This window comes from Chroicocephalus ridibundus, chromosome 12 (assembly GCF_963924245.1).
Source record: "Chroicocephalus ridibundus chromosome 12, bChrRid1.1, whole genome shotgun sequence".
Taxonomy (NCBI): Eukaryota; Metazoa; Chordata; class Aves; order Charadriiformes; family Laridae; genus Chroicocephalus; species Chroicocephalus ridibundus.
The window spans coordinates 550,543-566,508 of record NC_086295.1 but is presented as its reverse complement, the minus strand read 5'-3'; the positions used below and the strand labels follow the sequence as shown (position 1 = coordinate 566,508).

Genomic DNA, 15,966 nt, shown 5'->3' with positions numbered 1-15,966 from the left:
TTTGAAGTGCAAGTAGTGAAAATGAATGCAAACTGCCCATAGTGTTCTGTTATGGTCTTGGCCCTGAACCAGGGCTGACCATCACTAGAAGTTGGGTGTTCCTGCTCCATTAGCGTTCAGTCTTTGGCTGTTCTGCTGAGACTCTGAGTAACGGATTTGTCTGGTAAGTCAATTAAGAAGTTTGATGCTTCTATGCAAAACTAGTTTGAGTCATGAAGGTAACACAAATATTCAGATAAAGTTTTGCCTTAAGCAGTAATTAATAAGGTTTTTATGTGTGTCACTTGGAATTAGTGTAAAAGAAATGACCATTTTTGGGATTAACATGTAAATAAAAGGATGTGAATTTTAGTGCATTGAAATCTTACTTTATGATAGAAAAGCATTCTTTGATTAAGTTCAGTAATTTGATGATGCAGTTAGAATTATTGCATTGAAAGCTGTCTTCCATTTGTGTTACAGCAGAGTTCAGACAACCGATCTAGACTGAGATATCATTGTGGTCTAGCAAAGAGTTAATGGTGAATTTCAGGAAAATCTCAGTGGAATAAATCCCTGGCACTGAATTTTTACTTACTTAACTAAATTGGCAAAATAGCGTTATGCACATTGAAGATCAGTTCCATTGAAACAGAGAGACTGGGGGATTACTTTAAATTTGGGGAAGAGCTATAGTAAAATCTACCTAAATTCAACAAGTGGAATTTGAAACTTGTTTTTTGTAAGGCAAGATACTGCATTATCTGGAAAAATAATTAGCTTAATTATGCCCTTTGTACAATAAAGACAATGTATTTTTAAAATTGCTTTTCCTTCTAAAAACATCAGGAGAGAAAGTGGCCTGCTCGAGCTCATAAAATCATTGTGCTCTGCACTAGTATTTACTGTTTTGTGTTGGTAAAAGTGGATGGTGATACCAGCCAGGGCTGGTGAATTGCATAGTTAAATCCTGTGACGCTGAGGTTTTCTTGTAGGCTGTAAGCAGCTTTTGAGCCTAGGCCAAACTAAGGCTTGGTGAACTCAAGTTCAGTTGTGAATACTGTCCCATTTATTCTTGTTTATAGGTAGACAGATTTCAAGCTTGCTTGTTTGATGTTGTTAGAGGGGAAAAATACTGAATGTTTGATTCACCTATGAAAGAACACTAGATCGGTTAAGAAATAGTAGTTCATAATTTTTCTGTAATTTACTTTCTAGTACTCTGGTGTATTTTGAAACTTTTAAGAACCTATGGCTTCTTACTTTACGGAAAAAGAAACTTAAACTTCTAGAGGGAAGATAAACTGGACTATTCCTTACTTAAGTGTACTGAGTGTGGAAAAAAATTTCAGGTATTTAACTGTCTTGATCCTGAGCATGAGCAGTTTGTTCTGTTTTCCCTCTGGTCCTAGAAGCACTGGTGTGTGCTTAGCTAATTTAAGTGAATACTAGAACTACTCCAAGTAGTAAAATTAAGCATGTTCATCATGTATACAAAATTAGTCCTGGGTGTAGTGTTGTAGTGAAACTTAGAATTGAGATTTACTTCATTGTCATTTGAATTGGTAGGAATTCTGAAATGTTTGAAGTGAACTGATGAGAACCTTCACTTTTAAATTGTTTCTTAATTCAAGCATAAGTGGGCATTAGATAAAGTTAATGACAGTATATATACCCTAATAAATCTTTCTTTGTATAACAGGTGACTAGCCTCAAAAATTAGTTAGTGAAAGAGCGTCCAATCTGTGTGGATTTTAAAATATATATACATCATAATTGCATAGATATAAGGATGGTCAGAGTTGGGTTTGGATATGGAGAGCTTGTTGCAACCTCAGAAAGGAAATCTGCAATCCTCCATATGGTCTATAACTCCCTGTGAGCTGTCAGTGATACAGTGGGTTTCTTTTGAAGCAGCAAATTCTGTCTGCTACCTCTTCAGATACTGTGCTCGGTGGGAAAGCTAGCCCTAGAGCTTGGGGACAGATCAGTCCGAGACAGATCTGTGCAATGGAAATTGTATACACTGGGGCAGCTAAATGTTTTGAACCTGACAGGACTCAAAAATATATAAAGAGCAGCCACTAGAAATAATAGTGGTCGGTTGAATGGAAATAGGGGTGTCAGTACAATACGTAGTCATTATAAAAAGCTATGAATAACTAGCCTGTGTTTCTGATGGTGTAGCTGTAGGTTCACTTGTACTATCTGTATACATTTGAAATGCGAACAGTCTAATCCCACAGTTTTCTTCTGTTTGAATCCTGTTGAACTTGTTGGTTAGAGCATATTGTCTGCAAGGATTGAAGAATTCAGAATTGCTCTACTCTTGTAATTCAGCTGGGTTCCCTGTAGACTGTGTGCTTTCTTAAACCAGTCTGCTTGCTTTTTTTTTTTTCCACTTGAAGACCCAGGTATAAAGGTATAACGTTTTGTTCCAAGTATGTTCAGATGATTTCTTTAAATGAGCTGTGTATCTGAGAAGGTTTTTGCTTCTGTTAAATGTTTGAAAAGCAGAGTTTTATATGAAATAGGAAATTTTCTGTAGAAAGAAAAAGCTGAGGTTTGGTACCTCTCAATAATGGAGGATTTTTTTTATATAAAAAGTGATTTTATAACTGGTGTTAATGTAGTTTAGAGCCAAAGTTCATTGTGCCAGATCTCAGATTAAGGGGCTTTTTGGGGGAGAGTGTAATATAAAACCAGTAAAGTAAGAGTGAGGGTAAAACTGAAGTTTAATTATCCTGATTAATGTACAGCCATTTCAGTCCTGAAGAAACTGTTGTATCAGAGATCTTGGAATTACACATATACATAATTTAAGCCACTGGCAGATTCAGAGTGCGTTATGAGATAACACAGACTTTCCTTTAAGACGTGCAAAAGCTTGGTACTGATTGGGATGACATATTGGGAAGGACTGTAATTTTTTTTTATTATTAAATGAAAATGCTGAAATTAGGGATTATATAGTACTTTACATACACATTTCTTAATCTTCAAAGTGTGTCAGAGGGTATTCCTGTTCTTCCCATTTTACAAACAGGGGGAACTGGTGCTATAAATGAAATTAGTCCTGGTTTGCTTTTAGTTATTTAGCCAAAGCTCTGCCACTTTTTAATATGTAAGTTCTGCTGCCTGGAGACAGGAGCTCTCTGCTGGTAAACATGACCTAGAGTGCTTAGATTATAGTCTCGTAGGCACAGTTTCACATATAGCCTTTCAAGTTATTACCAGGTTTGTGCTCTCTTTACCGATTTAAATACCTAATACTGGGTCCTGCCAAGTCAGAAACTGTCTTGTTTTCAGTAGTTGTCACTCTCAGCCCATATGCTGGTTTCAGAAACTACTACTTGCATATGAGAAGCAGTTTTGGCTCAGTTTGCACATACTTAAGTATGATCGCAGTTGCTATATTACTTATATGAACAAAGTGTCCGTAATTCTAGGAGTGCTTGGTTGGGAAAGTTGTAAACCCAGAGCAGGAATATCAGCTACTCTAGTGCACCTCTCTCTGTAGATTTGGTTGCTGTATATGTTCCTGTATCCATTGCTGAAATTAGAGAATTTATTGTAGGCAGGTTATTTTACTGTCTTTGTTTTAAGGGTGAAGGACTACAAAAATTTGGCAGGGAAGTTATCCTATTCCCTCGTCTCTTCACAGTCTTACTTTTTGCCTGTAGTCTGTAATCAAGTGCGTGTTACTGGATTAGGTGACTGTAAGACTAGGTGGGACAAATTTTAACAGTTGGTATGGTAATATTTGGTTAAAAGTCTCAAGATTCAAATACAAAAAAGATTTAGAAAAGACTAGGTTTGCATGGGAAAGTCTGTAGTTGATAGGTCTGCACTAGAAAACTCCCACTATGTTCACAAGTAAGGTAAAGTTGAAGTTTTCCCCAAAGCTACCAGGCCAATTTAGATCTATGGGGCCCAGTAACTACAGTGAGAAAAATGTACCTTGGTAACTTTGAAAGAGACCCAAGAATTTGCTGTTTTAAAGCAATATGATTTGGGATTTTCTGTCATTGTTAAAATTTCAGTTTCTTTTAGAGGGACTTATTTTCCTTTTGAATGTGTCTGTCAGTTTGTGGCATGCAATTTTATCAGGTGAGCCCTCTTAACTCACAGTGCATGTGGTTAACCCACTCACATTGCGGAGTAAAATGTGTTAAAAGCCAAGTTATGGCAGTTGAAATTAATTAAATTTCAAAGCTTGAATTTACAGGTCTATGTGCAAGTGTTGCTCTTGACTTCATTAGGTATCACTTAAGATTTTTTGGTAAGCTATTTCCAGTGATGTACAGATCACTGTATAGTACTTCTACTTTAAAGAATAGCTCTAAAAAGAAAAAGAGTTATTGTATAGCGTATTTTACACTGTAACATCTATTGCTGACTCTTGGATTATTTTTTTTCTTTTTTTTTGTGTTACTCTTCTTGTCTTTCAAGTTGGGTTTGAAGATTATGGACCAGACTGTGATAGCATGAGGATAACTGCGTTCTTGGATATTCCTGGGCAGGATAACTTAACTCCACTGGCTCGTCTAGAAAAATATGCCTTCAGCGATAACATATTTAACAGGTAAGGATACAACAGCTACAGTTGATGATAACTGGGTCTGATAGCAGTGTGGATGTTAAGGTGTCACTACTTTCGTTATTATTGTCCTAAGCGAATGCCTAATACTACTCCTCTTTGAATAACTTTTATATAACATTTCTGTAAAAAGAGGTTTTCATTCTTGGTCATCTGAATAATGTTTTTCAACTCCCATCTTTATGCTTTTTGGGGATGTGGAGAAACTGTATAACTGGTATGTCTGACTGTTCAGAGAAGAGCTCAGTTGTTTTTAAGGTGCCCATTTACATTTGCATCCCATCTGCATGTTGTTGGCAAGATATTAAGGCCATTAATATGTTCATTCCACAGGCAAATTATTGCCAGAGGTCTTTTGGATGTCTTCCGAGATTTCAGTAATAATGAAGAAGACTTCCTGACTGTAATGGAAATAGTGGTCAGGCTCTCTGAAGATGCAGGTTTGAAAGTTGTTCTTTTCATGTTTTTGTTTTGTTGTTGGTTTGAGTTTTTTTTTATTTTTGTAAGTTATTTTACATAAGCTGCAATGTAGAAGGTAATAACTCAATTTTGAGAAGGCAATGAGTGAACTAAAGAAACTAAATCATCTAACAGCAATATCTGTCAGTGAAAATGAGATTACTTTATTTTTTCCCTCTGTTTTTGAAGTATTTTGTATGGTAGGTGTATAAATGAAAGGCTCTTACTTGTATAGGGCCTGAAGTAATACTTTTTTCAAGGAATTCATTACATCTGAACCTGTGCACAGCACAGAACAGTTGTGCATTTTAATACTTCACGTGCATACGTTCATGGTGATTGGGTTTTCTAGTTAGTGCTCTTATTTTATCTGATTTATTAGGGAACTGATCCCAAATCTATGGGCTGTGATGTATGCAAGGCTGTTGTGTTTTGTTCAGCTTTCCTTTAAGAACAGGCAGTCTCAGTGATGATAGTTCTTATGTTTTGAGTATTTTCATTTTCCTCTGTTGTGAAAACACCAAACAAAAAAAAATGCTACTCTTTTTTTTAAGGTACTTGATCTTAATTTCATATTTACTGATGTAGTTTTGACTTTATTTTTATTACCAGAACCAACTGTACGTACAGAGCTGATGGAACAAATACCTCCTATTGCCATTTTTCTGCAAGAAAGTCGACCAAAATTCCCAACAGCGTTTTTTGAGTACCTTATGCCCATAGTAGTGAGATACCTCACAGATGTTAACAATCAGGTAGGAAAAAGAGACCACATGGGTTGAATTGTTGGAAAATTCTGTGTGGTTCAGTGAATTTAAGGCTTGAGGAAGAGATAATAGGAAATCCCATGCTGATGGATACCTATCTAGTGCTTTGTGTTCATTGGTTTCAGCACGCTTTGCTAGGGAGGTCAGAAAGTTGATTTTTTTTTTTTTTTATACTTTCCTTAGCAGATAATGAGTAACTTACAGGATTTGCCTAGCAGCATATTGACACCATCTGTTATGGGAGTCATGACTTACAAGTCCTGTCTTCATCTTTTGGCTTCTCCTCAGAATTTGATGAAACACCATCTAATGATTATATGAAACTTCAGTATTTATTACTAATTCCTTACGATGTTAAAACTTTTTTCTTCTTTTTATAACTTGTACCTGTGTGCTCATTAAAGACATGCCTTTTGTGGTTCTCATATCAGTAAATGTTTTTGCTATACTTTTATGCTATACTTTTTGATGTACTTTTTTGTTTTCTTTCTTCATATTAATAGGTTAGAAAGGCAGGTCAAGAAGCACTGCTTATACTGCTAGAACAAGACCTTATTGCTCAGAGTGACATCGAAAATAAGGTGTGTCCCATTCTGTTGGACCTCTCTGCTCCTGACAGTGATGATGAGTACAAGGTGGAAGCTGTGAATGTAAGTGAATTTGGAAGAAATCTTACATATTTACTTTTTTTCTTCTTTTTTAATAGCTTTTGTTATCTGTCTTTTAGCAGTGCTGCTCCTAAAGCTCTTTTAGAATGTAACAACTCTGTGCGAGATTTTCATGAGCATAAACCCCAGAAAATAAAAATTGTACTTGCATTCTTAGTGTCCTGACAGCTTTACATTAATCATTGATCTTAAACTTGTTATACCATTACTATTTCAGTTTGGTTTATTCCTTCTCTGTTTGTTAGCCGCTCTGTTGCGAATTGAGGAACCGCAGTTGTGATACAGTTGAAACTTAAGTGCGCTAAGTTGTTACACCTTGAATCTGTAGGTTTCTTAGTCATTTTTAGTGTTGAGCGCCATTGAAACAATTTGGATTCTTAAATAATTTGAGCAGGGTCAGGACTTGATGCACCGTACTGAGAGGTTGAAAGCGATCTTAACTGAATTCAAGAAGAAAGCAGGGTTGTCCTGAGTACTATCTATTAATGCATTTGGCTAAGTGTAGAGGTACTTTGGGTAAGCTTTCTGTAGGTCCTGTACCTCTTGTGTGAAGAAATCTGGGTTTTTGCATCAATGACGTGCTTGAGTAAAGTTTTTTGAAGTTGTTCTTCTTGAGAATTGAGCTGTACAACGCAGGAATCAGGAACAAGAATGTTATCGTATGCTTAAAAATGTAAAGTATCAGATCTTCAAACTCCGTAGAAATTATTTTCAAAAAATGATGAGGGGCTTTTTCCTATAGATGATTGATGATGTATCGAGTACTTGATTTGAGTATTAACAAGAACTGCCACTCCTTTTCATTTACAACCATAATTAAGATGAGGTCCAGGAATAGTGCTGACGTTAAGTAAAATAGGCAATCAAACCTTTTGTGTTTATTCATCAGCATCCTTGATTTTTTTAGTTTAACACAACAAATCTTTAAATTTATTCTAACCTTTTGAAAAAAAAACAAGTTTAAAGAGACGATCTTTATACTTCAGAATGCTAAATGATTGTCAAAATGGTAGACAAATAACTTTAAAATGCAGTTGCTTCTTGGGAGCTTTGTTTTAATTCTTGTTAAGATCGTTATCTTCCCCAGCAGTTTCTTTGCGTTTGCTCTAGAAGGTTTCACAGTACTGTTGTAAAAGTAGGAACGATGGCCTGATTTTAAAAAAAACATTCCCTGTTCACTTTCAAGAAATCAGTTGACTCCAGAAAAGTGCTGGTGTGTAATTACATTTCAGCATGGATATCTGACACTTGACCTGTAAAATAGTTTTACCCTCTAGATTTTCCTCTTCCTTGTTTGGGCATTGGGTATTGCTTGGGCAGTTTTCCAGAGTGACATATGAGCACCAGATGCCTTTTAGGAGTTTGAAAATTTGTAGGAAAATCCTTGAATGGTGTCTTCTGTAGTTCTCATTTAGCATTCTATTACAAAGGCAAATGTTTCTAGGAATAAAGCTTATTTTTGTGAAGATAGAGAGCTTCAATAACTTTGGAAAAATAAAAATAGAAAGATGAGTACTGTTAATCTGACAACACTTGTGTGACCATTAAACTCCTGGTGCTGCAGGCAGAACAGTTGAGTAGAAAGGTGCATGGGAGCCCCATCCTTTTTTTGCAAATATAAGAATTACAGCAATTTATCCCAGAAAGTGGGAGCTAAAAGGAAACGTACAGTCCAAAGCACCTGATTTTTCACAGCAGAAACATGGTTTGTAATGGCCGTTGAAATTGACAGTTCCTCAGAGAAAGCTAAATTAACGAGTATGTTAATAACTTCCTTTATGCTGAGATGTTAACTCTTAAAATTTCCGAGGATGATTCCTGTAAAGTGTGCGTTAGCTCACATGCGTAACTAGTTTGTCTTACGCTCCGTTTTCTCTGGTTGTATGGCCGTCTTTTATTTTTGTCGCGTTGTCTGAGCCCATAAAGACCTGGGACTGTGCTTGTTTTTAAGTATCTGAACAGTCCTGTTAGAGCCAAGGGGCTTACTTGCGTGCTCAAGCTTGAGATACTTTTAATATGCTTAAAGATTGTGATTTTGTGTGCTGGCTAGTGCAATGGAGCTTCTGTCTTCTCTGTACAAAGTTGTAGAACACCTTGAAAATGCATTTATTAATAAAAGTCTACTTAACCAGATAAAAAGACAGCGAACTACGTGCAGAAATGTTATGTTCAGGCACAGTGCCACAGAATGATTTTAAATAAAAACTACAGTTGTGCTTCGCATAAGACAGGCGTATGAAAATATGAATAATGAGAACAGTTAAATCTTACTTGATGGTAGTTGCTGTCTTGCTCTCGGAGGTAATTTTTCGAGGAATATTTGGCTGTGCTTACAAGCTTTATAACTTTCCTTTCCTTATCCGTATCCCCTTCCTGATTTTTAGATAATCTGTAAAATGGCTTCTATGTTGAGCAGAAAAACAGTTGAGCACATGCTACTTCCTCGTTTCTGTGAACTGTGCAGTGATGGGAAATTGTTTCAAGTCCGAAAGGTTGGTGTGTTTTCAACCCTAAACCACTTAAAAATGAATTTGTATGTTGCTGTTCAAATGCCTTCCTGAATAATTTAGTCATAACTTTAGTTGATGAACTTTGAAAGAGTCTGGAAGAGAAGTTTTAAATTATTGACATGGTTCTACTTTCTGTAGTTCAGTAAAGGAACAGATTGCAGTCCTTGGTGAATAGCTTTGGTGTAGCAGTTAAGCTGATCTTGCACATTTAATAGTTTTGCCCAACCTTATTTTTAAGCTGCCATGCTTGGTTATAGGATGCAAACAATTTACCCGATCTCTGCCATCTTATTTCAAAACTAGAAATTCAAAAGTAATACATATTTGAGACATCCTTCCTTTAAAAAAAAAAAAAAAAAAGTCCGAAAGGAGAAATCTCGAACATATAAGACTGATTTTATTTCACGTTGGAGTAAAAAAGGAAACTTGTGGCATGAGAAGTCTTAAAATATTTGAGTAGACTTAAGGGTCATGCAGAGCTTCAGCTTGGTCCTTAACATAAGCTGCATTTGTTGGAATTTGAGCTGCGTTATAACCTTCTAAATAAGCATATATAATGAATAAATTGTATATTAACACGGTCCTATTTTATTTTATTTCAAATTTTGGCAACATCTTTTTCCAGCATGAGGGGATGTTCCTTTTGCCTTAATTATAGCATTTGTAATGTACTGTAAATGGCACTAACTTGAGACCTTGATTAAACTTTGCTTCTGCAAAGTACTTAAGCCAATCTCGGCCGTAGCAAAGATAGTTCTGTCAGTACACCTAAGTCCTGACCCCGGTATCGTATTTTAGTCTGCTTTGGTTTTGACAGCTGCTGTTCAAAGTAATTTAAACTTTCAAGTAGGCTTATTGTCCCATTTAGTGATTACTGAAGTAGATGATGCTTTTCATGCAGAAACTTTTATTACTACTGATTTCAAAGGCATGTGGCTTATGGACGCTTGCTTTAATGAGTCTTTGTTGAGGATGAGTTAATATTACAGGATGTAGTTACATGGCTGAAATTCGAATAGTCAAATGTGTGCAGTTGTTACATGGGATAAATAATGCATGGTAAAGTTGATAATCAAACTAATGCACCTGAAAGAGCCAGAATGTTATTAAAGAGTTTTTTTATTTCTTAGATTTGTGCAGCTAATTTTGGTGACATTTGTAATGCAGTTGGCCAAGAAGCCACAGAAAGACTGCTGGTATGTAAAAATCAAAAGCAATTTGCAAGACTTGTGTTTCTCAGTTCAAAAGTTTTAATAATGAGTTCTCTTATTGTCTTCTCTGTAAATTAATCTCTGTGCATGCATTTTATTTTTTTAATTGATTTGGCTAAATCTTTGGTTGCAATTATTTAGCAAAACTGGGAATGAATAGAAATGCAAAGTTCTTGTTTTGCAAAACATCTTTTTAAATGTAATTGACAGCATATATATACACACACTTTAGAATTACTGAGTCACTTTTTTTTTTTTTTTTTTTCTTACCCTGAACTGGATGATCAGTCAAGTTACAATTTCAGGAAAAATAGGCCATTAATAATTCTTTCTGTTGTTTCCTAGTGCATAAGGTTATACATAAAATCCCAATGCAGTAAATGGGAGACAGCTGGTTTTTCCAATTTCTTCAATTAATAGATGCTTTTAACCTGTCCCTCTTCCGTTCTTCACTTATTTTAGTATTCTTGAGTTGTCATTGTCTCCAGCTTCCACACAAATACCTTGACAGTAAGTTGCTGCAGTCTTTGTTAGTCTTGGTTTTGCTTATTTTTGGCAGATTCCCAAGTTCTTTGAACTCTGTTCTGATAGTGTTTGGGGAATGAGAAAAGCTTGTGCGGAATGCTTTATGGCAGTGTCTTACACCACATCCCCCGAAGTTCGCAGAAGCAAACTATCCCCGCTGTTCATCAGTCTTATTAGTGACACTTGCAGATGGGTAAGTAACTTGCTCTGTAATTGATGCATCTTCCCAGGCAGATCGTACCACAAGTATGGGCAACTCAGAAGTGTGCTGTAAAAGGTCTCTAAATTAAATTTGCTGAGATTAGAGTATAATCTTATAAAATCTAATCTCCTCTAATAAGATAGTATGTTATTTTTCCTCTCTCCCTATCAACAGGGGGCTTCTTTATAAGTGCAACCACTCTTCTGAGAATAGGTTGCTTGTGTTAAAGGTATTAGGTGAAGTAGACAGTGATGTCCTTCAAATTTACAACTTCTAAAAAAATTTCCTTACTATGATTGTAGATACATGCTTAATATTCTAACACCCTTTGCTTACGTGTCACTTATTTGGTAATTGATAATTGGTTATATTTGGTATTAAGTGAAGCTGTTATAGTAATAACCAATTGATTCTTACAAAAAAATTGAATCAAATTTTTTCTTTTCAGCATTGACTCTGTGGGAGTTGCATGAATCTTGACTGTTGTCTTTATACTATCACAGGTTCGTCAGGCTGCTTTTCAGTCTCTTGGCCCGTTTATTTCTACCTTTGCAAACCCTTCAAGTGCTGGTCTTTACATTCGAGAAGATGGGACGCTGAGTATCCGACCATCAACGCAAGATGTGAATTCCAACTCCTGTCAGCCAAGCAACAATATAACATTAATGTCCTCCAGTACAAATGCTACATTGTCCAGGTAAAATCATGGGAAAGATGTGGTGTAGCAGAAGAGAGAAAAAAAAGATAATTCTTTCTGTTGCTCTTCAGGGCTAAAAATCTCAACTTGAGAATATAGTTCCAGCAAAGATATGAACAGTGAGATCACACTTGTGTCTATTTGAGTGTAGCCACTTTATTGAAAAATTCAGTTTGGCTTCTCAGGAGGGTAAAGGGAAAACTGGTGAAGTAAAGCATAGGGGTAACATAAATTCTGTCTTCCTGCAGAGAAAATAAGTTTCTGTAGTTGATGCTGTCTTTTATGAAGTATTTCACTGAAAACTATTGTTAGAGTACTTTAAGTTTTATTTGGATAACTGTGTGTGTCTGTTACCAGTTCAGAACAACCAATGGAAATCAAACCAGAATCATCGAGTGAGGAGACTTCAGCTGAAGTTAATACAAAGCTCTCAGTTGAGAACCTAAATAAAGATACACAGGAAGAAAGTTCAGATTGTTGTACCAATCCTGGAGAAGATGTGTCTCGATTGTCTCAGGGTGACAGAGTTGCTGCTGGTGTCATAGAAGTCACTAAGGACAGCAGTTTTCCTGGAATGAACTCAAGGCTACAGTCTGCTGAGGACATATTTAATACTTTTCTATACTGGCGCCCTCCTCTGCCTGATATAAGTCAGGATCTGGAGCTGCTTCAGTTCAAGACTGAAAAGCACAAAGATAGCTGTTCTGTGCCATGTAATAACTGTGTTGCTAGTAGTGAAATAAAAAAAGTTCTAGAAAGCTTACAAGAGCACATAGATGATCCAGATGTTCAAGGTGAGACTCTGTAACAGTAAAATCATGTTTTCTCTGAGCGGGTTTTCTCCTGGCCTTTACAAAACCCTTGACTGCATTTTAATTGGCTTGGTATTCATAAGGTGATGAGATTACTACTTTGAGTAGTAAATTATTGTAGAAAGTTATGCAACAGCCTTTTTCACAAGACCCGAGTTATTTCTAGAACAGCTGGGGAAGTGTTCCTAGCTCCTGTTCGCATGAGAAATAAATTGGTTGTAACTACAAAAGGGAAAAGAGCTTGTTGAAATCTGTTAAAACTGTCTTGAATTTCAAGTACTGTAACTGAGTACTGTGGTTTTAGGGGCAGAGCTACCTGTTGTCACCTGAATTAATCTAATGTTTGGTTGAGTGAGAATGGCCCTAATTTCAGGGCATCTTTCCTTAGCCTCTCCATACAAGCCCATTGGTGAACATACTGAAGTAATGATAACCCGATAGTGGGATGCAGATATGTTTACTGGGTCAAATCTCTTGTGACAAGCCTGTCATCCATAGTCAACTCAGTTTCTTGTCCCACTAAGTCTCTTGAGTACTCTAATGAATTAACAGTTTTCATCTGCCTGTTTATTCATCCCTTCTCTGCATGCGAAGTCGTATCTGCAGGCACTGCAGCAGCATTTGCATTCCTTACTGCAGCAATAGTGAGTAGTAAGACAACTGGCAGCGTGGCATATTTAGGTGGCTCCCCATGGTCGTTCAGAAAGGTATGAGGGAAATAAAAAATTCTTCACTTGTGAATGGCAAAAGATCAGAAAGAAAGGGAAAGATTTAAAACAGTAAGAGGTGGAAAAAAAATAAATTTAAAGTAGTAAAGGAAAGAGTGGAAACTGAAATGAACGAACGAAAGGAGAAAAAATAGTGTAAATGAGTTTTGTAAAGCAAAGGCAGCGAGTAAAAGCAAAAGGAAGAGAGCAAAAAAAACCCATTATGTAGAACTGAGACAAATGGCGAGATATTAGCTTGACAGCTCTACAGTGGGAAATGAGGGTTTGGAGAGGTATGGGAGAAAGCAATGAAGATTTCTGCTCCCCCGACCCCAACTTTAGCAGAACAGTCTTGCTTCCTTCCTCAGAATTAAGGAGATGTGGATGTTTAGTTTCTGTTTTCCTCCTGCTCTAACTGCCAAAACGCTCATAAATATGCTTCTGATCCATTCTTCTGCCTTCTTAAGTTGACTGTTCCCCTTATTTCCAAAGTATTCTAGTATTCCTTACCTTTAAAGAACGCTCTAACGTTTCATCTTAAGACTGCATTTGCCGTACAGTTGTGCAGATGTAGCTATCTCAAAGCTTCTGCATTCTGAACTCTCAGTAACCGCATGTTCCTAGCAGCAACGTGGTGTAATGTGCAAATACAGTTTGGCCTAGCTTCATATCCAGTGGTAAACCCGACCTTTTGTTTTCTGTCTGCTTCTGCACACCAGTTTGGAGGTGGTTTGACCAATTCACTCCTCTGGATAAAGATTTGCTCAGAAATGTTTTAAGTGTACGTTGATGCCTTTTCCAAGCCATAGAATCAATTAAAGAATATAGCAGAACAATTTATATTAAAACGTTTGTCAGTATGAAGAATGGGGGGCGAGCCAGTATGCTGTGGTACCTCATTACAGGGGATTATTAGAAATATCTTTCAGTAGCAGAAATTGGTAGAATGGTTCTGCTAAAATGTTAATACATCCAAACTGTTGCTCTTAATTTGTGATGGTTTTGTGGAAGAGTCATGGGCCTTTTCTTTAAGAGCGAATGTTTGCTAATATACCAGTTCTGTGCAGCTCAAAGTGGGCGCTTTTTTATCTTTTCAGATTAACTGATGACAAGTTTAATGCATTTAAGTGCAGAAGGGAGACTAAATAGTCGTCTTTTGCTTTATACAGCTCAGGTCCAAGTGTTGTCTGCTGCTCTCAGAGCTGCTCAGTTTGATTCTGTTGGTGACTATGAGACCAAAAAAATTGAAGAAAGCAGTGGCAAACTTCAGAACAAAACTATTTCAGACGAAACAGCTGTTTCGGATGCTACCTGCAGCCAGGTGGAGGAGGACACTCTTTCATCCCCTGCTTCCCAGGATGACATCAGTGACCAGTCTACCACCAATATACAGAAAAGCACAGTAAGTATGCGTTGTGCTGCATGTCTGAAATGAATTCTCACCTGCTGAAGTACTGTGTGTGTTCATGGAGTCCCTGGCATAATTGACACACACCTGATCTGAAGCCTTTGAACATCGCTACACCATAACTATCATATGCTACTTAATTAAAAAAGAAAAGCTGTTGGGGGCTATTATTTCTATTTGCACACAAATTACTTAAAAGTTTTGCTTTAGGTTTGCTGTAGGGTTTTTTTCAGATGAGATGTGCCGAGTACAGTCTCACCTCTTCCTGTAACGAATCTAAAATTAGACTTTTATCTCCAGACAGGAGGCTGAATCAGGTGGTGACACATACGCAGTTCCTTGTTACTATTTCTTGATTATAATGTACTGATAGGAGTAAAAAGAATTATTTGCCACAGTGTTTAATGTTGCTAGAGCTAATTGTGAAATATAAAGCAAAGCTCTCCTTGTCTGTCAATAAGAATTGCACATAAAACCTGTACAAACAAAAATGTAAAATAACTGTGTGAACTTTCGAGCTTTGTATGTTTTTGGTCTTTTAAACCTTTTAATTTTGCAGTTTTTGGCTGATATTTGGGGAGAGGTGTATGCTTCGTAATTTGGTAGGCTTGGGAGTTTTACAGCAGTTTGTTCTGAAATAAGTAAAGCTTCTATCATGGTGTTGATTGCCTTGGAGCAATGGCTAAGCTGTCTCGTTCGATATAATTTAAATTCATGCCAAGAAGAAAAACTATTTAAGAGTATAGTAAAAGTAACCATCCAAAATCTGTATGAATGTTGGGTTTCTTGTGTTAAATTAGATTGCCTTTCTTTTTTAGAAATAAATCTAACTACTGTTCCCCTTGTGGCTGCTATGGTCTTAATAGCGTTTGTCTTAGTGTACAACTCTGTTGTTGTTTTGTACTTGTATAAACACACCGAGTAAGGCTTTGTCTGTAAAAGGTTATTCTGTATCTGAACTGGAGTGTGATGCTTTGAAATAACCCCGAATAGCAGTAAGTCCTATTCATTTCACTAGCTAATACATCCTTTTACAGGACTCTGAGGAACAACACAGAGGAACCAGTGCATTTTTAAAGAAAGAGCAAGAAAACAATCCACCATTTGAAGACGACAAGTCAAAATTACAGGTGATTAAAAAGACATCTAACTTGCTCTAGTGGAGTACTGGATACGGTTCATTTTACACTTAATCCAGTGATAGCTTTTGCAGTTGATCAGTTGCAGAATGTTAAGAAATCTCTGGGCATTTGAGGAGAACCCTATTTTAAATCAGAAAGCTAGAAAAATTCTGTTGCCTTTTTGGTGCCTTAGGGCCAATCTACGCAACCACGGTAAGCACTGACTGTATTGTATTCACTGGATTTACTGTTTGTCTTGAGCAAAGAAGAAATTTTCAGTTTGGTTCGATGCGACATTTT

General features: G+C 36.7%; 1 protein-coding gene across 13 annotated transcripts in view; it reads left to right on the top strand.

Moving 5' to 3' along the window:
• LOC134522262 (serine/threonine-protein phosphatase 4 regulatory subunit 1-like) overlaps positions 1-15,966 on the top strand; it is a 52,940-nt gene that overhangs the window by 2,191 nt on the left and 34,783 nt on the right. For all 13 annotated transcript variants that reach the window (XR_010072999.1, XR_010073009.1, XR_010073002.1 and 10 more), the window contains 11 exons: positions 4,432-4,564; positions 4,913-5,019; positions 5,651-5,793; positions 6,309-6,455; positions 8,858-8,965; positions 10,114-10,179; positions 10,754-10,912; positions 11,425-11,618; positions 11,976-12,412; positions 14,307-14,539; positions 15,583-15,675. Coding sequence is in view for 1 of the 13 variants with exons in the window: in XM_063349740.1 (XP_063205810.1) it covers positions 4,432-4,564; positions 4,913-5,019; positions 5,651-5,793; positions 6,309-6,455; positions 8,858-8,965; positions 10,114-10,179; positions 10,754-10,912; positions 11,425-11,618; positions 11,976-12,412; positions 14,307-14,539; positions 15,583-15,675 (1,820 nt within the window). In the remaining 12 variants the exon portion in view is untranslated. The remainder of the gene's footprint in view (positions 1-4,431; positions 4,565-4,912; positions 5,020-5,650; positions 5,794-6,308; positions 6,456-8,857; positions 8,966-10,113; positions 10,180-10,753; positions 10,913-11,424; positions 11,619-11,975; positions 12,413-14,306; positions 14,540-15,582; positions 15,676-15,966) is intronic.